The sequence below is a fragment of the Haliotis rubra genome, unplaced genomic scaffold (assembly GCF_003918875.1).
Source record: "Haliotis rubra isolate DU_JTF1 unplaced genomic scaffold, ASM391887v1 Scf1370, whole genome shotgun sequence".
Lineage (NCBI taxonomy): Eukaryota > Metazoa > Mollusca > Gastropoda > Lepetellida > Haliotidae > Haliotis > Haliotis rubra.
In genome coordinates this window covers 144,516-168,924 of record NW_025765304.1, presented here as the reverse complement: position 1 = coordinate 168,924, position 24,409 = coordinate 144,516, and the positions used below count along the sequence as shown (strand labels likewise).

Below are 24,409 nucleotides of genomic sequence, written 5' to 3'. Positions count from 1 at the left end.
TGCAAAGTGTGCTTTACAGTAGAATTATCACTTTTAAAATCATTATTGAGTTCGACTCAGGTTGTTACATTGCGAGTATGGATTGACAGACTGGTGACTTGGAGTGCAGTAAGAAGTCGTGCGTTCATATCAAAGTAGGTCAATGGCGGTTTTAATTCTATGCCTTCTCGGATTTCTTTAAGTTTCGGTTCACGTTGGTAATTCGCATACCTTGTACGCATGCACAGCCATTCGCAGTCACATATCGTCACTGCCGATCCACACCCGACATTCACACTATGCTTTAAATAGCGCCGGAAAGGCTCGTTCAGACTGTACAATGTGAACAGGTTGACCTATGTACCAACTTCAACAACAAAGTCTTTCACAGGCACGGGTGCCACAGCTACGGAGGACTACCGTAAATACACAAATAAACACCACGCGTTAATCTATGTCCGAAGGTCCCCTGGGCAGTTGATATACATTTACAACGCAGGCGTTTTTCAAGGTAGAACGTCGTTGAACACGACGTATCTTTCGGAGCTCAGGGTAATCGCTGACATATGAAAGGATCATTCATGGGCGGATCTCGGGGTGGGGGAGAGAAGAGATAAGGGCGTCTGAGTGTTCAACCTTTGGAAATTCCTTGGATCTGCCCATGTCTTTTATATTGTAATAGGGTTGAGCCTATGTATCCAGCGTTTCTAACGGTATTTCTAAGCAAGACACGAACCTATGATTGCTGACATACTCATATAATGCCAGACCTCTGAAACACTTTCAGGAACCCATGCTTGTCCTAAGAGGCGACTAACGGGATCGGGTGGTCAGGCTCGCTGACTTGGTTGACACATGTCTTCGTATCCCAATTGCGTAGATCGATGCTGATGATATTGATTACTGGATTGTTTGGTCCAGACTCGATAATAAACAGACAACCTCCACATAGCTGTAATATATATGCCACACTTGTCTTTCAAACTGATTTTCATTTGCTGTTTACAGAACATTGTATGAAACTTGGCACGATGCCCTACCATTACAGCGTGACGTCCTTCACTTCTCGCGAGGTGCTCGACATACTCCAAAACCCTGACTGGTCGAGGGTGATCGAGAACCCCGCCAGACCGAGGGCGGGGAGGTGTTCTTTTCCACTACACGGATGACTGCAAGAAAGGTAAAACTTCAACTAATATAACTACCACTAAATGGCTTTCGAACAATGGTGTATTTAATTTAATAAATGGAGCCAGTAAGTAGTACATATATACAACTTTGCTAATCCGGGGACATCCATCCGCATAGAAATATCGTTTTACGGGTACATGTTAGTTTTAAGTCTAAATCTGTGATGGTCTTGTTATTTGACCGTCCCGACAGGTATTTATATTGCCTAACTTTGCTTTTATTAATATTCAACTCTCATAGTCATAATATGGCTGAAATACTGCCGAAGTAACTTTATTTTACCTGACTAACTCACTCTCACAACCGGTTTGAAGGCCTGCTTGTTTGAGCTGAGTGAGTCAGATTGCTGAATTGGAGTGCTGGCGATATGGTGCCTCTCAGCGTGAGTTGAAATCTCTGATGTACTAGAACATGTAATTTAATGAGCATGTGCAATCCGCAATCCGCATTGTAACGTTGGTACATTTGACACCTTTCTGACAAGCATTGTGAATTCATGCAGGGCAAAGCCAATCACAGTGAAAAGAGTCTCACATGAAAGTAATGTGACATAAAGCGTTCAGAGCTGAAATTGTATAACCACATTACTATGAATGTTTATTGAAGACAATATGGTCACATCCACATGTTAATGCACAGTTTGAGGACATGCTACAGGAATATTCACACATGTATTTCCCTCAGTTTTGATATGGCAGCGACCTTCCATTAATTGTGACATACAGCGATCTACCAGTGTTATATAATGCAGCCAGGTTTATACTGCAGTTATACTCTCTTTATGGATCATTGATTTAATGCTTTCATTAAGGTTTATGGAATCCTGGTTTTGTTTATATTTTTCTTTAATATATGAAGCTAGGGACAGTATTTCAAGCATGCTGATATTATGACATGGCGGGGTATTGGTGACAGTGCATGTGGCTTTGAAGTGTTTAGATTTCACAGAGTACCTTCTTTTATGATGTATTTCCTTTTTTCCAGATGACTGGAGATGTGATCAGTATCACTTTCAACACGACGGCCTACGTAAGCAGCCTAGAACTAATCCTAAATTTTACAAAAATTTCTTTGTGCTGAGAACCAGTCGAGGTAAAGACAAAAGATTCAAGAAACATGCTTACGTTTTGCTGGAAAATCATAACAACTTGGTCCTGTTTCAATATCTCGGGGATGAAAGTGTTGCTGTGGACCTTCCACATGGTAATGCAAAAGACACCTCCAAGTCTTATACACGCCTCTGTCCTTCGGTCATCCAGGCATTGAAGGACACGAGAATCAAACCTAGAGACATACAGCAACAGCTGCAGGAACAGGCACAGACATCTGCTGTTCCTGGGGTAATGATTCCTCGATCATTGTCTCATATCAGCAACACCAGGTGTCGAGAAAAGAGGATACACAAGAAAGTTAAGAAGAAAACAAGAAAGAGAAAGAAGAAGAGGGCTTGTCGACAGACTGAACACGAAATTCCTACTGATCTCGCTCAGGATCATCTAGTTCCTGCAAGTCATTGCACAGAAGATGACATTCCTCAGGCAACAGATACCACAGGCGTAATGTCACCACAAACAAGATTGAATAAACTTGCTGAACTGTGTGAAACTATTTACCAAGAAAACATGGCAGGGGTATCTCACAGGGAGGACGGTTGTGATAGTAGGATCAATGCCTCAGTTGTTGAGAATCTTTCAGATAATACTGTGCAGTCTGTGCAGTCAAACACAGACCGTATGTATCCTAGCAGCAGTCAACAGACATCTCCGGTGACAGCTACAAGTTCTGGAAATGCTGTAAACTTGAATATGTCAAGCCTTGGTCCTGTGTATGAACTGGGACCACCACAAACTATTTGTCTGATCATTCCAGATGATGGAGTGTCTTCAACTGGTGTTCAAGTCACGGATTCTGTTGTAACACTTGATAACAATGCTGAAACTGTGCCAAACCTGGACAGAGATGGGCATGCAACCAGTTCTCATTCTGATACTCTTCAACAACATAATGTTACATCTGAAACTGTAACAGCTCCTGGTGCTCTGGAATGCTTCTTTGAATCTCAAAACAGCTCAGGGCAGCTCACTTGTGTCATTGCACTGATGAAAGAAACCTTGAGGACAGAAGTTGAGCGCGAATCGAAGGAGTCAGATTCTTTGTTAACCTCAGGATCTGTCTGTTCTCAAACTTTACCTGTAAGGTGTATTGGGGAGTCAGCCTCAAACGACAAGCCACCTGTACCACAAACTGCTGTTTCTCTTGTTGCTCAAGTATCCAGACTGTGGGCAGGAGACTTCAGAAGGGCACAGCAGTTAATACTAAGGTCACATTTCGCAGGACAAGACATTCAGAATGATACTCCACTGTTGGAAGTGCTGTCAGCAGTTATTGTTGGAGCCTTTGAAGCTAAATTGGATTGTCTGGCATTTCTAGAAACCTTGAAGATTTACCCGCATCATTTACAGACAGCATGGAGTGAACAGAAAACGATAGCTGTTGATCCTGCCGCTTCATACCGGATTGGAACCTACACAGTCTCCGGAAGCGACATCCTCAGGTTAGAAGGCACATCCTGGCTGGATGACAGTGTGAGTATCATGGACACAAATACTGGCACAGGTACTGGATCACATGTTTTCATTCATTCATGTTTGCAGGTTGGTGACACTTATGGAATTTCGGAATAATGTCAGGATATTTTACAGATAACAGGAGCAATGTTTTCTTTAAATAGAGACTGAAATGCTCTGAATGTGCAGCCATAAATTAGAGGCTAATCCAACACCATTACCTGAGATGTCACTCATTTTTTCTTTTGAAATGTACTAGCAATTCGTAAGCAGGTAAATCACAGTCTTTGTTATACTTACAATTGGCAGTAGGAATCAGGTGTTACTAATGCTTCGTTAGTGTCACATTTAAGCCATAAGAGTTTCAGTGGGGGACTCTATTTACATTTTGAATGGCTTTTCCGTGCCAGTTTTATGGAAGATGAAAGGAATCCATTATGCATGTGTTACACCTTTACCGCTTTAGTGAAATAATAGGGCATGGATATGGTGCTGGCAAACGAAAAATCAATATCACTGTTTATCTTGGGTTTCAACGACAACTGGAACGCTACACAGAGAATTAAGACTTCTTAGAGAACAGGGTCTCCTGTGCCTCAGAATTAATATAATTTTATGCATAAACAGCCATGTTTCTGTTGATATTTTAATATCAAATTACATCACATATTGTAGTTTGTTGATTTCCATTTAGGATCAGTTCATTTCAAATGTTTTGTTTTACAAGGACTTGTGTTTTTTGCTGTTGCAGGTCGTCCATGCCTATCTGTCCCTGGTCCAGAAGCAACACACTGATGCCAGATCACAAGCTGTCTGGATAATGGAATGTTTCCAGTATAAACTGTGGGAAAAGCACAACTACTCTCAGTGGTTACATGAACAGGTATATATTATTAGACACAAAACAAAACATAGTGAAAAGAAATGCAGTAATCATGGGTTGATATCCGAACATAAATTATATCACTTTACATGGTAGTATCAACCTCATCATCACATTTGTCATCGTCATCGTCATCATCATCATCATTGTCATCAACATCAACATCATCATCATCATCATTATCGTCGTCATCATCATCATTGTCATCGTCGTCGTCTTCATCATCATCAGCATCATCATTGTCATCATCATCATCGTCATCATCGTCATCTTCATCATCATAATTGTCTTCATCATCATCATTATCGTCATCGTCGTCATCGTCATCATCATCATCATCATTGATATCGTCATCTATTATTGTGATTTAGATGTGTTAGATCAAATTCCTTCACAACACATTGTTAGATGTTGATTTCCAAATCGAAACATTAAGTTATCTGTAAAAAATCGAACACTAGACAGCAACGAAATGTGATACAATTAACAATTGTCAAAAAAACTTCACATGGTTCACAAATTATTACAAATCAGTACAAAGGAATTACTATGGCAGTACAAAATGAAGTAGCTGTACACATTCTGTGGAGGTATGTCTGTCACATATTAAAGCAGTGATTATAGGAGGAAAGACAGTGATGGTAATAACTTCACGTCACTGCAACAGTGGTCAAGTCTGCAGAATGGGCCAAAGCTGAGTAGCCAGGGAGAAAATTGATCTTCACACAACTGCTGGTCTTGTACTGTGAAATGACTGTAGCAAGATCATGCCCATCTTATATATGAATTAGCCTCCAGAACTTTCTCTAACTTTCTAGGTCAACCTCCACTAGAATATTACGTAATATTCCAAGACATTTCCACACCGGTCTTGCTCCACAGCACTTCCCTGAGCTGAATCTTAAATGAAACAATGCACTGTAAATACTGCACTGTTTTAAATACTTGTAAACACTATCACAACAGTTGACATAAACAATGTCTGCTCGTTACAGACTGAGTTCAAGAAGTACGACCTGCTGCTGATGCCCATCTGTGTCAACAGTCACTGGCTTCTGCTTGCAGCCAATGTCCGGGACAGAACAGTGTGTGTTATTAACTCTCGACCTTCAAAAGATCTGGAAACAGAAGTTTCCCAGCACTGGATGTAAGTTGATACATTATCGAATTTACCTGTGAAGGTCCGGGTTAGAATATTGATCTTCAGTAACCCATGCTTGTCGTAAGAGGCGACTAATGGGATTGGGTGGTCAGGCTCACTGACTTGGTTGACACATGTCATCGGTTCCCAATTGCGCAGATCAATGCTCATGCTGTCGATCACTGAATTGTCTGGTCTAGACTTGATTAGTTACAGACCGCCACCATATAGCTGGAATATTGCTGAGTGCGGCGTAAAATCAAACTCACTCACTCACTCATTATCTGGAATCTCCTCCTGGGGGTGGTCACTCACATGACATGTGTCGGTCACTCACATGAGAATCATGGTAACTTGTTTTCAACATCATCCTTGTTATCAGGTCAAATTTTGAAAAATACTAAATGTGTATGATGAAAGTTCATACATACTTTCCACACAAGAATTATATTGTGTATCTTAGAATGTTCGTGCTTGCAGGTATTACACTTCGAGGCAGACAGACTGACTGATAACATTTCCTTTTGCCTTTTATGCAGGAAGTATATGGAGTGCCGGAGCAGGGTCATGGAAGAAGAACTCAGGTCCTGGAGTCTGGTGCAGTGCCCAGTGTTCCCACAGACAGATGGCAGCAGCTGTGGAGTCTTCGTTCTCATGGTGAGAAGATCCTTATAAATCATGTAATTTCCTTTGGGACAGTATACACACCATGTCAGCGGGGACAGTATACTCACCATGTTAGTGATGAGAGTACACTCACCATGTCAGTGATGACAGTATACTCAATGTCAGTGGTGACAGTATACTCACAATGTCATTAATGAGAGTACACTCACTATGTCAGTGATGAGAGTATACTCACCATGTCAGTGATGACAGTAGACTCACTTTGTCAGTGATGACAGTATACTCACCATGTCAGTGATGAGCGAATACTCACCATGTCAGTGATGACAGTATACTCAATGTCAGTGGTGACAGTATACTCACAATGTCAATAATGAGAGTACACTCACTATGTCAGTGATGAGAGTATACTCACCATGTCAGTGATGATAGTATACTCACCATGTCAGTGTTGACAGTATACTCACTATGTCAGTAATGAGAGTACACTCACTATGTCAGTGTTGAGAGTACACTCACCATGTCAGTGATGACAGTATACTCACCATGTCAGTGATGACAGTATACTCACCATGTCAGTGATGACAGTATACTCACCATGTCAGTGATGAGTCTTTACTCAACCCTTGTCTCACCATTATCTGACTTCTATCAGGTAAATGTGTGGTAAGCAGACCAGTTGTGACGCCTGTGTAATCCTGAGTTATCTCCCTTCAATCAGATGAAGTCTATAATGTGTACTTTCAAAGTGTCTGTCAAAGCTGTAGCCAAGTAATCCTGTCTGTTGAGATATTTTCACTTGCTGGGAAATAATTTCTGTGTTCAGCTGCCATACACTTATATGACACAGTATCATTTTGAGATGAGTTAATTATAACAAGTGTTCACAGCTATTTGTTTCTGGTTTAGTTGTGGACAAATAGTAAATAGAAATGGCTGACCAACCCAAAACTGTCATTTTCCTGACCATGATTTCTGTGTACTTGTTATGCCCTTGTATTGAAAAGGGGGATAAAGAGATCAACATGTGCTTCCATCCATCTGCCCATCCCCGTTTTCGAGTAGAACTTCCAAACTGCAGAGTAAATTCATGATGACACTTATTATAATGAGGAGGCGATGAACCCCTAAGCCTTTTTTGATGATTTGGGATATTTTGTATTCTATAACATTTATGTTTTCACTATGACAAAAGGTATTTGTATTGTAAATAAGAGTAGAGCAGAACTCCTAATACTTTGAATATTTCAAGATGAAATTTTTAAATTCACTGATCGGTCTTGTGGTGAACAGGTGTCTTTTGATGCTTTGGGGTTTAGCAAATACTGAACATTGTTAATTGTGTACTCAAAAACTTGGAACTATCTAATTACAGACCGCTAAATGTGGGGCAGAAGCAGCCAAACTCCTTTAGTAACTTCTCTGCCTCATTCTCTGCCTCACCTATCAGTCTTTCTACAACTCAGGACCTTCCTACCTTCAAGACCTTCTGACACATTACTCTCCAGAAAGAACTCTGCGCTCATCACAACCACTGTTACTTGCTGTCCCGAACTACAATCTCAAATCATTTGGCTCAAGAACCTTTTCATAAGCAGCGGCTTCTCTCTGGAACTCTCTCCCTATCGAGTTAAAATCATCTCCTTCCCTAAGTAGATTCAAAACACGACTAAAGACTCATCTATTTCTCCGCTACAAGTGACTTCTAATCATCTGTACCTGCCATCTGTATATAGTTTTTACTTGAGCTCAGGAAGCGCTTTGAGCATATCCCAGTGACGTGGTAAGGTGCTACATAAATGTCCTATTATTATTTTTTACTGATTTAGATGTAAAATGCAGCAGAGAGGGTTCATTATTATTAACTTCACCAGATCGGGTGATGTGTCATCTCTTGATGACTCTTGTTTCAGGCTGCAGAAGCCCTTGCTGCAAGAGTCTCCCCATGCTTGATGAGGAACTGCCATGTGGCTGCGTATCGACAGTATGTGAAACAGAGGCTGATGTCCGCTGTGGTGCTGGCTGTTGATGAGCAAGCAGAAACTGTGATGTCAATGGAATTTGCCCAGGAAGAGATCCAAGTAACTGATGTGTCTGGCAGTGAATCGACACCTGACGTGTCGAACAGTAATCTGACACCTGGTGTTTCAGGCAGTGAACTGACACCTGATGTGTCAGGCTGTAGGCCGACACCTATGGATTGTGAAATGAATGAAACTGAAAATGTAAACGTTTCAGCGAAAACTCTATTATCCAAGGAGGAGAGTACAGGTTCTTCCATGGCTGAAATAGATCATGTTCATTCAGATGCCACTTCCCTTGGCCATGTAGAGACAACTAGAGACAGAAACTACAGTGTTAGAAGTAGCATCCCATATGAATGTAATGGGTCTCAGACAAACGAGGAAGATATGAAGATTGAAGTTGCAAAGGATTCTGTACAGGATCACTCAGGGCAGATGGAATCAGGGTCTTGTGTAAACACTCTTGGTAAGCTCTTTTTTAGTAAAGTATTTTTAGTACACAGAATACATCTTTTCAATCAGACATAAGTTTGATTGTTTGAAAGAGTGGTATGGTGGGTGCTACAGGTAGGGCAGGAAATGCTTACCACTGACCACTGAACACCTGGTGTCAACACTGAGTTTTAGTGATCCATTCAGAACAAATTTCAGAGGACAGTCAAGACTGGATACACTATACTATTGTCCTTGAGTTTCATATAAATACTTCATAACGATAAGTGACTAACTTCACTTTTTAACAAAGTTCATGACCAACCTCAATGAAACTGATTGCCATCCCAACTGAACATGTTCTGATACCATTTGTTCCAGATAAATCCCCTTATTACCTCATTCTGGTACAAAACGGGGGTACTGGCCTGTTCCTTTTGACACTGTCTTACTCCAATTATGTACCCAATTTCATAAAACGGGGTTGTTTTTAAACATGCTCTGTCATAAGTAACCCTTTCTCAGAAAAAAGGTCAACTCTGGTCAATCAGAAAGCAGCTTTCACATGTAAGCATTATGGATCTTGTTACAAACAGCAACTTTCATTCCAGACTATACTTTGAAAAGTACTTGACAAATGTCTCGTTTCAAAAGTAAAAACCTGGACGAAAGAAGATTCTCGAATGTCTAATACTTTACGATAATTTTCAGGGACTATTGAAAGAATATGTTGTGTCAATTGAATTTGGACAGAATCAGTGGTAACCCTTTTGTAGATCTATGATTAGAAATACATTCCAAATGTCACTTTACAGATCTGGTAAGCAACACTCTGATTGGTCTGAGGTAACTTGTTCTGACAATAACCCGAATACGATATCCTCCATCATGATTCATCATGTTTAGTGGTAGCAAGAACTGGGATAGTATTTTAACGAGATTGTTCATGATCTACCAACATGATCTAAAAGGTTGCCTAATAAGATAAAATATATGTCTGTTGAAAAGAAATTACAAATACCAGTAGCTTCTATGAATTCAATTTTTGACATTTCTTTAGAACCCTCAGTTTGTAGTTTGCGACTACCTATTTTCAAACAGGATATGAAAATCTATTTCCTGCTCGGTCCTAAAACTAAATTACCCCAATATTGATGTATTGTCGCGGTAATATGATTCACGTTTTTTTTAACCATCGTCTCTTGCAGATCATGTTTCAACACGGTCACAGTGTGAGGCTTTATTTGAAAGCCAGAAGCCAAACTTTTCAGCTCTGATGCTACTTTGTTTGGAGAAAGGAAAACTGATGACTTCAAACCCGGATGATGCAGCAGAAGAGTGCCCTCTACAGGGGCACATGAGGTGGTCCTGTCAATTGACCAGAATTGACGAAATGAGTAAAGATCAGTTTAGACAGTGCTTACATGGCCTGACTGGGTCATTGCTCACATCACAGGATACAGTAGTACAGTTCAGGTATAAAGATACACAATTTCATGTAGAAGCAATCATCAAGGCTGCTGCTGTTGAATATATCTGTGAACTAGATCCTTTGTTTATATACAGACACGTGAAGGTGCTCTGGGCGTCTTTGAAGAATGACCCAGGATTTACCATTTACTTGGATAAGAGCAGACAGAAGGATTTGGCATTACACTTTGCAACAGAGATAGAAAAACACAACTTTGCTTTTACTTTGACTCATCAAGCTTGTGGAAAGCATACTTTTGCTTCAACATTAGTACGATCCATTGGAATGGGTACCTCAGTACACAGAAATGTAAGAGAACTTTTTAAAACATGTGATAAAACTCATGGTGGTACCTTCCTGAACTGGATATGTTTTGGAAGAAATGCTGAATTATACAAAGTGCTTTCAAGTTACATGACTGAAGAGGAGAGGAAGGAATGTGTCATACCGTGTTGTGTGAGTGGCAATTCAGAAATACTGCATCTACTTCTAGAAGATATGGAACTGGATGTAATTCTATCCTTGTCACCCGGCTTACAAGTAGTCTATGGCATTGACATTTGTAAGGGGCAAACTGAATGTCTCCAAACTCATCATCTTCCCCACTACATCTCTGCCTCCTATTACGGACATGCAGACATCGTTCAGCTGCTGCTTCAGTATGGATGTGATGTAAATGCCCAGCTGGAGCCCCAGCTGGTGAGGCAGGACACGTCGCTGCCAGATCAACACCAGCTGCTGTAGCAGCACCGCGGAGACATACAGAAGTATTAACGTGTCTGATGGAAAGCAGGCTGATCTCAGTCTGGTGGAGCTGCAACTTTAACACTCCCCTCCACTTAGCTTGTAAAGCCGGCCATAAAAGGAGTGTTTTGATAGTAGCAAAAATGTGTAAGATCTCTCCCAGGAATAAAGATGGAAACACACCTGTTCATCTAGCCTGCCAAGAGGGAAGAATAGATGTTGTTGATATTCTGCTTAAAAGAAATGCAGATCTCACCATACTAAACTTTGACAACTGTTCACCATTACATGTTGTATGTAGTAAAGGTTATTCCAATGTTTTACAGCTATTGCTGGATAGAATAGCATATCCATTGCCAGTTGATGGCTCACAAACTCCCTTGCATGTAGCATGTCAGAATGGACACTCAGAGATTGTGAGGACACTTTTACAACACAACGCTGGTAGGTCCGTTTCAGCTGGTAAAACCACACCTCTTGGAATAGGTGTGAGAGAAAGACATACTGGTGTTGCCAAACTCTTTATAGAAAAAAGGGCTAATGTATCTGCTGCTGGTTGTTATGGTGACACACCTCTGTCATGTGCCTGTAAGAATGGTCATATTGATACAGTCAAACTGTTGATAGAGAAAGGGGCTGATGTATCTGCTGCTGATGGTGGTGGTGACACACCTCTGTCATGTGCCTGTAAGAATGTTCATATTGATATTGTCAAACTGTTGATAGAGAAAGAGGCTGATGTATCTGCTGCTGATGGTGATGGTTACACACCTCTGTCATGGGCCTGTAAGAATGGTCATATTGATACAGTCAAACTGTTGATAGAGAAAGGAGCTGATGTATCTGCTGCTGATGGTCATGGTAACACACCTCTGTCATGGGTCTGTGTGACTGGTCATATTGATATTGTCAAACTGTTGATAGAGAAAGGGGCTGATGTATCTACTGCTCGTGGTTATCGTTACACACCTCTGTCATGGGCCTGTAAGAATGGTCATATTGATATAGTCAAACTGTTGATAGAGAAAGGGGCTGATGTATCTGCTGCTGATGGTAATGGTGACACACCTCTGTCATGGGCCTGTGAGAATGGTCATATTGATATTGTCAAACTGTTGATAGAGAAAGGGGCTGATGTATCTACTGCTCGTGGTTATCGTGACACACCTCTGTCATGGGCCTGTGAGAATGGTCATATTGATATTGTCAAACTGTTGATAGAGAAAGGGGCTGATGTATCTACTGCTCGTGGTTATCGTGACACACCTCTGTCATGGGCCTGTAAGAATGGTCGTATTGATATTGTCAAACTGTTGATAGAGAAAGGGGCTGATGTATCTGCTGCTCGTGGTTATGGTTACACACCTCTGTCATGGGCCTGTGAGAATGGTCATATTGATATAGTCAAACTGTTGATAGAGAAAGGGGCTGATGTATCTGCTGCTGGTGTTTATGGCTACACACCTCTGTCATGGGCCTGTGAGAATGGTCATATTGATATAGTCAAACTGTTGATAGAGAAAGGGGCTGATGTATCTGCTGCTGATGGTTATCGTTACACACCTCTGTCATGGGCCTGTAAGAATGGTCACATTGATATTGTCAAACTGTTGATAGAGAAAGGGGCTGATGTATCTGCTGCTGATGGTAATCGTTACACACCTCTGTCATGGGCCTGTGGGAATTGTCATATTGATATTGTCAAACTGTTGATAGAGAAAGGGGCTGATGTATCTGCTTCTGATGGTGATGGTTACACACCTCTGTCATTGACCTGTGAGAACGGTCATATTGATACAGTCAAACTGTTGATAGAGAAAGGGGCTGATGTATCTGCTGCTGATGGTGGTGGTGACACACCTCTGTCATGTGCCTGTAAGAATGTTCATATTGATATTGTCAAACTGTTGATAGAGAAAGAGGCTGATGTATCTGCTGCTGATGGTGATGGTTACACACCTCTGTCATGGGCCTGTAAGAATGGTCATATTGATACATTCAAACTGTTGATAGAGAAAGGGGCTGATGTATCTGCTGCTGATTGTAATGGTGACACACCTCTGTCATGGGCCTGTAAGAATGGTCATATTGATACAGTCAAACTGTTGATAGAGAAAGGAGCTGATGTATCTGCTGCTGATGGTCATGGTAACACACCTCTGTCATGGGTCTGTGTGACTGGTCATATTGATATAGTCAAACTGTTGATAGAGAAAGGGGCTGATGTATCTGCTGCTGCTGGTGTCACACCTCTGTCATGGGCCTGTGAGAATGGTCATATTGATACAGTCAAACTGTTGATAGAGAAAGGGGCTGATGTATCTGCTGCTGATTGTGATGGTGACACACCTCTGTCATGGGCCTGTAAGAATGGTCATATTGATACAGTCAAACTGTTGATAGAGAAAGGAGCTGATGTATCTGCTGCTGATGGTCATGGTAACACACCTCTGTCATGGGTCTGTGTGACTGGTCATATTGATATTGTCAAACTGTTGATAGAGAAAGGGGCTGATGTATCTGCTGCTAATGGTCATGGTAACACACCTCTGTCATGTGCCTGTAAGAATGGTCATATTGATATAGTCAAACTGTTGATAGAGAAAGGGGCTGATGTATCTGCTGCTGATGGTCATGGTAACACACCTCTGTCATGGGCCTGTAAGAATGGTCATATTGATACAGTCAAACTGTTGATAGAGAAAGGGACTGATGTATCTGCTGCTGCTGGTGACACACCTCTGTCATGGGCCTGTAAGAATGGTCATATTGATATAGTCAAGCTGTTGATAGAGAAAGGGGTGGATGTATCTGCTTTAGGATATAATATGAACATATCGGCAGGTTGGTTTACCAAAGGAGAAAGAGAAGTTGTCTCTTTGTTGCTGAAAGAAGTGTTACCTAAACATGTAACATCGTTGTCCGACTATTGTCACAGATCATTGATTGATTGGGTCTTTTCTTCTGAAAGTCAAGATATAGTAAAACATGTTTGTGATAGATCTGATCAGAAATCTTTCCCAGGCAGGCTATGTCAGTCTTCACTGGAGAAAGCTGTTGTGAAGGGTGATGCATATGGCGTTTGGTTGATCACAGAATACGCGACGCCAGTGTTCTCCAATGATCTTCTCTTGAGTCTCATGTCAGCAGCTATAGAGAAGCGTCACATTGCAGTTTTTCAAATGCTGCACTGCATCCCGCATGTTCATGATTCCAGTGACACATTAGTTCAGAAAGCATGTCATTATGGATTGGTAGAAGTCTGTAATGTCCTGCTAAGATGTGGATCTAATCACTCTGGAGTATGTTTCACGAAGCACTCAAAGTGAAAAATGTTGTTCTTGCCGAGCTGCTACTTAGCCATGGTGTGGATGTCAATGCACGCATGATTATGATGACAACACTTCACTGCACTTAGCATGTGAAGTAGGGGAATGTAGTTTAGTGGAGGTCATTGCCAAAAACATTGGTGTGTCACAAACCAACAAGCGATCGAAACACCTTTGTTTGTTGCATGTAAATTCTACGGATATGTCAATGTTGCCAAACTGTTGTTAAGCTTAGGTGCAGACATAACAACAAAGGATGTCAATGGAAAAACACCTTTGTTTGTTGCATGTATAGATTCTGAGGATATGTCAATGTTGCCAAACTGTTGTTAAGCTTAGGTGCAGACATAACAACAAAGGATGTCAATGGAAATACAGTTCTGCACTCTGTGTGTCAGTCTGATCAAGAGAAATTACTTCAGCTGTTTCTTCATTATATTTGGGTGGAAACAGACAATGGATATCATGATCAAGCACAGGAACACTTTTGTAATCGTAGGTATGCTGGTGATGTTCTTCATCTTCTTAACAATGATGTGAAACACCCCTTCATGTTGCATGTAGAAATAAACGTGCAGAAGTTGTTAAATTACTGCTTCAGTACAAGGCTTCTGTATTCATGACTGATAAAAATGGACACACACCTCTCTATCATGCAGTGAAACTAAAAACATTATTCAGTGTTCTTTGTTCAGTGACATGGGACATAAATGGGATGGATTCTGACGGAAATACCATTCTGCATATGGCATGCATGAAAGGCTGTTTGGAAAGTGTTGGTGTACTTTGTAGCAGAGGAGCAAGTGTGGTTGTTTGCAACAAGAACCACGAATATGCACTTCATAAGTCAGCAGAGAATGGAAATGCAGAAATTATGAACATTCTTTTAGCTCACCAAGCTGATGTAAATGTGACTGACAGGGACAAGCAGACCCCACTACATATTGCATGTGCTGAGGGCCATTTGAAAATAGTTGAAGTCTTGATTAAAAGTGAAGTCAATGTAAATGTGCCTGATACACATTTACTCGTTCCACTGCATCTCGCATGTAGAGACGGACACAGAGATATTGCTGATGCTTTGATGAAGTCATCAGCGGACATTGAACCATTTTCTGGGGAAGCGATACACACCGCTAATCTATGCTTCTGAAGCCGGGCATTTTGACTGTGTTGCACTCTTGCTAGAGAATGGTGCTTGTGTCAATGTTGCAGGATTTCGGGGCAATACTCCTTTACACCGAGCATCTGCTGGGGGTCATGTGAAGGTTGTGAAGTTGTTGCTTTCTTGTGGAGCTGACCCAATACGGAGAAATGACAATGGAAGCTTCCATTACACCATGCAGTTCTGTGGGGCCACCTTGCTATTGTTAACATGTTATTAGACAAAACAAGATCGTTCCTTCATGAAATGGAAAAACGTCATGTCATTGCTTGAAAGGGCATGTTCAAGGGACATGCTGAGATAGTGAAGAGGTTGATCCGATTTCATTCCAGGCAGTTCTATGTCATCCCTTCCACGTGACTTCTCTTGTCGCAAGTGTCATCAGCGCCAAACCACATTAAACTTTTACCTGTACTTTCGGATACAGGGCTGGACATCAAACTGCAAGATGAATTTGGAAGGAGCATTGCAAATGTTATGTGAAATGGAAGACTGTGAAATAGACACGTTAGAGAAAGTTTTAGAGTTAGGATTTGATTTATCAAAGACAACTGGACTAGGGGAATCAATGCTTCATGTTGTCTGCAAAGTAGGAAATATTGAACTGATGAATAACTTGATTGGTAAAGGAATAGATATCCAGACAAAAGACACCAATGGAAATACAGCTCTCCATGCAGCATGTGCTCGTGGTCAGTTTGAAATAGCTAAAGTCCTGATTGAGAAGGGACTTAGTTTGAATGAAAAGAACACAAGAGCAATGAGTCCACTTGATCTTGCAATCATCAATACGCACTATGGAGTAACATGTGTATATGACCACTGGTGTGCTGTGTCAAAGTGTCGTCCACGAATAAGCATGACATCTCTCCATCACATTTGCCGGGACAACAAAATACAGTTACTTTACAATTCGGAGATTGTTTTTGCTGAAAAAGACAGTGATGGAAATTCTGCTCTTCATATTGCCTGTATGGAAGGATCGGAAGAGATAGTACAGTTATTGATAATAGCTGAAGCCTGGTTGCATGTATTAAATAATCATGGAGAGGCACCAGTGCATATTGCTTGCCATGGATCATGTCTTAAAGCTATGATGGATGCAATTCACAACAAGGACAAGGTCAAGGTTTTGTCACTGCGTGACAAAAATGGAAATACTCCACTTCACCTTGTAACATGTGAACGGAATCTAGGAAACTTGTGCATTCTTTTGGATAACGATGTTGATGTTGAAATGGTAAACAGCTTTCATCAAACTGCTCTGCACATTGCATGCTATGGTGGGAATGTGAACGTAGTTGAAAAACTCTTAGGAGCTGGAGCTAGTGCTTTAGCTGTTGACAAAAGTGGTAATACTCCTCTTCATATAGTATGCAAGGAGGGGAATCTACCATTGTTAAAGCTAATAAACAACACAGATGATGTGATTACTTCAAAGAATTATGAAGGAAGAACACCTTTCCACGAAGCAGTCAGCCATGAAAACTATGACATGATCCATTACATAATGACAGAATACTGTTACTTTTCTGCCATGGATCTGTCCGTGCCGCATCTACAGCAGTTTATCAGACAAGCAGGCAGAGAAGACTTCATGAGACTGATGATGGCTGAAGAGATTGATATTGGCTCCCATGGTAACACACCCTTACACATTGCAGCAGAAACCGAGACCCTTGAAATGGTGAGAACTTTGATCAGACGAGGATACAGCTGCGATGCTAGAAATAAGCAAGGAAAGACACCCTTGTATAATGCATGTTCAAGTGGAAGTGCAAACATAGTCAAACTGATTTTGCAAGAATCGTCATCATCTACTGTCAGTGATTCTAACAATATGACACCTTTGCATGTAGCCAGTTGGAAGGGCCACGTGGATGTTGTGAAGCTTCTGCTGGAATCTGACCCTGATCTCCAGGCAAAAACCAATGACGGACAAACAGCACTTCATTTGTCTTGTCTGGAAGGACACAGGGATGTTGCTGAAGTTTTATTGAAGGCTGGATCAGATATCAATGCATTAGACAGTGCTCTTGATACACCTCTGCATGTAGCTGCCAGAGCTGGTGTGTGTGATGTGGTGGTTCTCCAGGCTAAGTGGGGAGCGAGGGACACACAGTGTAACAAGCACGGTGATACTGCTCTTCATGTAGCATGTCATGAAGGACATGCTGATGCTGTCAAAGCACTTCTCAACATGGGGAGTGATATTCTAGCAGCAAACAATTCAGAAAAGACCCCTCTGATGTTAGCCTGTGATCGACAACATGAGTCCATTGTGGAGTTGTTGCTTCATCGGTCATGGCTGCAAATACAAGTTCAGTGTTCACAGAACCAAAATCAGGGCTTCTTACGGAAGAAAACATTCATGAACAATCTAAACTACTGCCTCCTTGTGGCTTGTACGTACAATTACATTAACACAGTGAAACTGTTACTTAAGTATGATGTTGATATTAATCACAGACGTAGTGATTCCGATATAGGAAACATACGTAGAGACAGGACTGAGGGCAGTTGTGCAAGTGACATGGACAAGGACAAGATGGAGGGTGGTTGTACAAGTCATGAGAACAGAGTTCAGATGGACAGTGGGGCCGAACTTGAGACCCCGTTACATAGCTGCTGCTATGAAGGACATTCTGAATGTGTTGAGCTTCTCATACAAGCTGGGGCACTGCTGGAACCAAGAACTGCTTTCGTAGGGGACGCCACTTCATGTGGCTTGCAAACAAGGACATCTTGGCGTATTGTTGGATCTGCTGATAGCACATGGGGTCTCGCTATCGCCTGTGAATTCTGATAATAGTACTCCGCTACACTATGCCAGTGAAGGAGGATATGAAGGCCTTGTGTCGAGACTGTTGGAAGCAGGTGCAGATGCTGACGTCAGAGACGTTTACGGGAAATCCCCACTTGAAGTATGCAGCAGCCGAGGGGTGAAAAACATCCTCCATAAAAGGTAAGTTGGTTGTTGTTTAATGCCGCTCTCGGCAATATTCCAGCTATATTGCAGCGGTCTGTAAATGATCGGGTCTCAGCAGCATGATCATCGTTCTACCTTAAAAGGTAAGAGTGAGTGAGTGAGTTGAGTTTTACGCCGCACTCGGCAATATTCCAGCTATATGGCAGCGGTCTGTAAATGATCGGGTCTCAACAGCATGATCATCGATCTACCTTAAAAGGTAAGAAGACAATGATGCAAAAAAATGCTACTGTTAGTAATAATATTCATTATTCAAATTCTTTAAACTCTCTTCATGATCACCTTGATGCCAGAAATATTATGAGTCTTTTAGTAGCAGAATCCTGTTTAAATGATTCACAATAACCAGCTCTAGAATTCTTCAATATGTGTTATGGGGAGAGGATATGATGTTATGAAAAGTATTTTCTGAAACTGCCATAACGCTAGGATGCGCAGAGCATTATGTGAAACAGCACTGCAAATACCTCATTCCTGTTTAAACGTTCAGCCATAACTGGTCACCAGTACTTTCTGTGATCATCAGTAAGAGGTGAATTGATGGATCCAGTGGTCAGACTTGGTGACGTGGTTGTTTGTTGATTGTTGCTCATGATATCAATCACTAGATTACCTTGTCCAGATAATATATTTACAGGCTGAATATCTAATTCTCTCTCTGTCTCTCTATCTATATCTAACTCTATCAATCTATCTAACTCTCTCTCTATCTGTCTATATCTGTCTCTATCTAACTCTCTCTAATCTACCTACCTACCTATCTATATATCTATATCTGTATCTATCTATTTATGTATATCCAACTCTCTCTCTATATATATATATCTAACTATATATCTATCTATCTAACTATCTATCTATCTCTATCGATCTATCTCTCTCTCTCTCTCTATCTATATCTCTCTATCTCTAGCTATCTAACTCTATCTATCTAATCTACCTACCTATCTTATCTATCTAATCTACCTACCTAATCTATCTACCTACCTATCTATATATCTCTATCGACCTAACTCTCTCTCTATCTATATCTCTCTCTGTAGCTATCTAACTCTAGCTATCTAATCTACCTACCTATCTTATCTATCTAATCTACATACCTAATCTATCTACCTACCTATCTATATATCTCTCTCGACCTAACTCTCTATCTATATCTCTCTCTCTAGCTATCTAACTCTATCTATATATCTATATAATCTACCTACCTATCTTATTTATCTTATCTACCTACCTACCTAATCTATCTACCTACCTATCTATATATCTGTATCGACCTATCTATCTAACTATCTTTCTATATCTCTCTATCTAACTCTATCTATCTACCTACTTACCTACATATCTAGCTGTATATATATATATCTATCGATCTATATGTCTAACTCTCTATCTCTATCTATCTGTCTATCTATCTAATCTACCTACCTACCTTATCTATCTATCTGATCTACCTACCTACCTTATCTATCTATCTATCTCCAAACAACTCCAAACAAGGAGTCATTCAATGTGTATGATGTCTTCAAGTGTCTACGTTATGCTTATACAACATGTTATTTCCACAGGTATGGAAGAAAAAGAATTCAGGAAAGTTCACAGGAAGTTGAGGCTACCCCCCTCAAAGTACCACGACACCAATGAAGGATCTGACTGGATTATGAGTAACCTATGAAAAAGATGAGGCGGTTTCGTCTCTGCTGACACACACACACCTGGTAGAGAGTGAGTTAAATCTCAACTGGGTGGATCCTGGATGCCTGACACTCCTGGTACATCATCTGTTAATTATGCAGCTAAATGGATTATTCACATCATTTGACAACTTACTGCATGTATATATTCAGTGTACATATCTAAACAGTGGGCACTAGTGGGACGTTAGTTTTGTGATACAGTTGTACAGTGCTGATAAACTGAAATGTACATAGACTTTACACCATATCTGTCAACTCAGGAATGATAGTAGCACCTGTACTGAGACCTGAAGTCTGCATGACAATCCATATTTCAATGTGTATTTCAATGGTGTTCAAATACAGAAAACAGCATTGTAGAAGGTGTATATACTTGTCTAGTAACTATCACAATGAAATCGGTCCACCAAGTTATATATTACATTGACATCCTGCACCCCATGAGTGACATCATTTTGAACTATACTGAGGGAAACAAATAAGGGAACACTACGTCATGGTAGTGTTCCTTTATATATTTCTCAGATTTCCTCCCACAGCGCTGGTGATGAAAACTGGAAAATATTAAAGGAACACTTGAATTTTCCTGCGTTTCTTTATTTGTTTCTCTCAGTATATAAACTTCACCATTTGAGATTAGTTGTTCACATTTTTATCCATTTTTCAACAGTTTAAATGATCATTGTGTCAAATGTGTTTTATTTCTATTGTAGTTTGCCAATGGCTCTCTTTGATACTGATATTTTGGGAGCGATCATTTGAGTATTAGGGAGCTAGGGCTTTATAAAAAGGAAGTAAAATTTTCACAGAAAGTGTTTGAAATAATAATTATTGTTCACAATATGGACTAAAATAACATCATATCTGCCACAAAAATTACATTTTTGCAAGGCTGTTATTTTTTCATAAAAAGTCCAACAACATGAAGGCTTGTAGTTTCAATTGGAAATACAAGTAGGTTCAAACTATCCAGTTTGAATAAAAACTTCAATCCTAGCCATTCCTGAATATATTTGATTAAAATATCTGAGCAATTGCTGTATATATTTGATAAAACTATCTGAACCATTTCTGTATATATATTTGATGAGACCATCTGCACCATTACTGCATATATTTGACAAGACTATCTGAACCATTACTGCATATATTTGATAAGACTATCTGAACCATTACTGCATATATTTGACAAGACTATCTGAACCATTACTGCATATATTTGACAAGACTATCTCAACCAGTAATGAATAAACTTGATAAGACCATCTGAACCATTACTGCATATATTTGACAAGACTGTGTGAACAATTTCTGCATATATTCAGTAAGATCATCTGAACCATTACTGTACATATTTGAGAAAACTATCTGAACCATTACTGTATATATTTGATAAGACTATCTGAACCATTACTGCATATATTTGACAAGACTGTGTGAACCATTACTGCATATATTTGACAAAACTATCTGAACCATTACTGTAAATATTTGACAAGATTATTATGTATTTGATAAGACTATCTGAACCATCACTGCATATATTTGACAAGACTGTGTGAACCATTACTGCATATATTCAATAAGACCATCTGAACCATTACTGCATATATTTGATGAGACTATCTGAACCATTACTGTATATATTTGACAAGACTATCTGAACCATTACTGTATATATTTGACAAGACTATCTGAACCATTACTGTATATATTTGATAAGACCATCTGAACCATTACTGCATATATTTGATAAGACTAACTGAACGATCACTGTATATATTTGATAAGACCATCTAAACCATCACCGTATATGTTTGACAAGACTGTGTGAACCACTACCTTAGATATTTGATAACACTGTCTGAACCATTACTGCATATATTTCACAGACTATCTGAACCATTACTGCATATATTTGACAAGACTATCTGAACCATTACTGCATATATTTGATAAACTATCTGAACCATTACTGTATATATTTGATAAGACCATCTGAAGCATTACTGTATATATTTGATAAACTATCTGAACCATTACTGCATATATTTGACAAAACTGCCTGAACCGTTACAGTACATATTTGATAAGACTATCTGAACCATTACTGCATATATTTGATAAGACCATCTGAACCATTACTGTATATTATTTGACAAGACCATCTGAACCATTACTGTATATATTTGATAAGACCATCTGAACCATTATTGCATCTATTTGACAAGACCATCTGAACCATTACTGCATATAATTGATAAACTATCTGAACCATTACTGCATATATTTGACAAGACTATCTGAACCATTACTGCATATATTTGATAAACTATCTGAACCATTACTGCATATATTTGACAAAACTGCCTGAACCGTTACAGTACATATTTGATAAGACTATCTGAACCATTACTGCATATATTTGATAAGACCATCTGAACCATTACTGTATATTATTTGACAAGACCATCTGAACCATTACTGTATATATTTGATAAGACCATCTGAACCATTATTGCATCTATTTGACAAGACCATCTGAACCATTACTGCATATAATTGATAAACTATCTGAACCATTACTGCATATATTTGACAAAACTGTCTGAACCATTACTGCATATATTTCATAAGACTATCTGAACCATTACTGCATATATTTGATAACACTATCTGAACCATTACTGCATATATTTGATAAACTATCTGAACCATTACTGTATATATTTGATAAGACCATCTGAACCATTACTGCATATATTTGATAAACTATCTGAACCATTACAGCATATATTTGACAAAATTGCCTGAACCATTACTGTATATATTTGATAAGACTATCTGAACCATTACTGTATATATTTGATAAGACTATCTGAACCATTACTGCATATATTTGATAAGACTAACTGAACCATTACTGTATATATTTGATAAGACTATCTGAACCATTACTGCATATATTTGATAAGACCATCTGAACCATTACTGTATATATTTGATAAGACTATCTGAACCATTACTGCATATATTTGATAAGACTAACTGAACCATTACTGTATATATTTCATAAGACTATCTGAACCATTACTGCATATATTTGATAAGACTATCTGAATCATTAGTGCATATATTTGATAAGACCATCTGAACCATTACTGTATATATTTGATAAGACTATCTGAACCATTACTGCATATATTTGATAAGACTAACTGAACCATTACTGTATATATTTCATAAGACTATCTGAACCATTACTGCATATATTTGATAAGACTAACTGAACCATTACTGCATATATTTGATAAGACCATCTGAACCATTACTGCATATATTTAATAAGACTATCTGAATCATTAGTGCATATATTTGATAAGACCATCGGAATCATTACTGCATATATTTGATAAACTGTCTGAACCATTACTGTATATATTTGACAAATCTATCTGAACCATTACTGTATATATTTGATAAGACCATCTGAACCATTACTGTATATATTTTATAAACTATCTCAACCATTACTGCATATATTTGATAAACTATCTCAACCTTTACTGCATATATTTGATAAGAACATCTGAACCATTACTGTATATATTTGATAAGAACATCTGAACCATTACTGTATATATTTGATAAACTATCTGAACCATTACTGTATATATTTGATGAACTATCTGAACCATTACTGTATATATTTGATAAACTATCTGAACCATTACTGTATATATTTGATAAGAATATCTGAACCATTACTGCACATATTTGATAAACTATCTGAACCATTACTGCATATATTTGACAAAACTGCCTGAATCATTACTGCATATATTTGATAAGACTAACTGAACGATCACCGTATATGTTTGATAAGACCATCTAAACCATCACTGTATATGTTTGACAAGACTGTGTGAACCATTACTTTAGATATTTGATAACACTGTCTGATCCATTACTGTATATATTTGACAAAACTATCTGAACCATTACTGCATATATTTGATAAGACCATCTGAACCATTACTGCATATATTTGATATGACTATCTGAATCATTAGTGCATATATTTGACACGACCATTTGAACCATTACTGTACATATTTGACAAGACTAACTGAACGATCACCTTATATATTTGATGGGACCATCTGAACC

The 24,409-nt window shown here is 39.3% G+C and overlaps 2 protein-coding genes across 2 annotated transcripts; both read left to right on the top strand.

Moving 5' to 3' along the window:
* The first annotated feature begins 1,099 nt into the window (after window positions 1–1,099).
* Window positions 1,100–14,397, top strand: LOC124268339. Its single transcript, XM_046703311.1, has 9 exons — window positions 1,100–1,159; window positions 2,155–3,755; window positions 4,489–4,620; window positions 5,616–5,767; window positions 6,301–6,418; window positions 8,302–8,878; window positions 10,053–11,055; window positions 11,223–11,352; window positions 11,839–14,397. The coding sequence occupies exons 2-9, from the start codon at window positions 2,514–2,516 to the stop codon at window positions 14,386–14,388; spliced, it is 5,904 nt and encodes a 1,967-aa protein (XP_046559267.1). The 5' UTR covers window positions 1,100–1,159; window positions 2,155–2,513; the 3' UTR covers window positions 14,389–14,397.
* A 299-nt stretch (window positions 14,398–14,696) lies between these two features.
* LOC124268338 (serine/threonine-protein phosphatase 6 regulatory ankyrin repeat subunit C-like) lies at window positions 14,697–20,152 on the top strand. Its single transcript, XM_046703310.1, has 3 exons — window positions 14,697–15,511; window positions 15,930–18,257; window positions 20,111–20,152. Exons 1-3 carry the CDS (start codon window positions 15,008–15,010, stop codon window positions 20,150–20,152), a joined length of 2,874 nt encoding a protein of 957 aa, XP_046559266.1. The 5' UTR covers window positions 14,697–15,007.
* The last annotated feature ends 4,257 nt before the right edge of the window (window positions 20,153–24,409 follow it).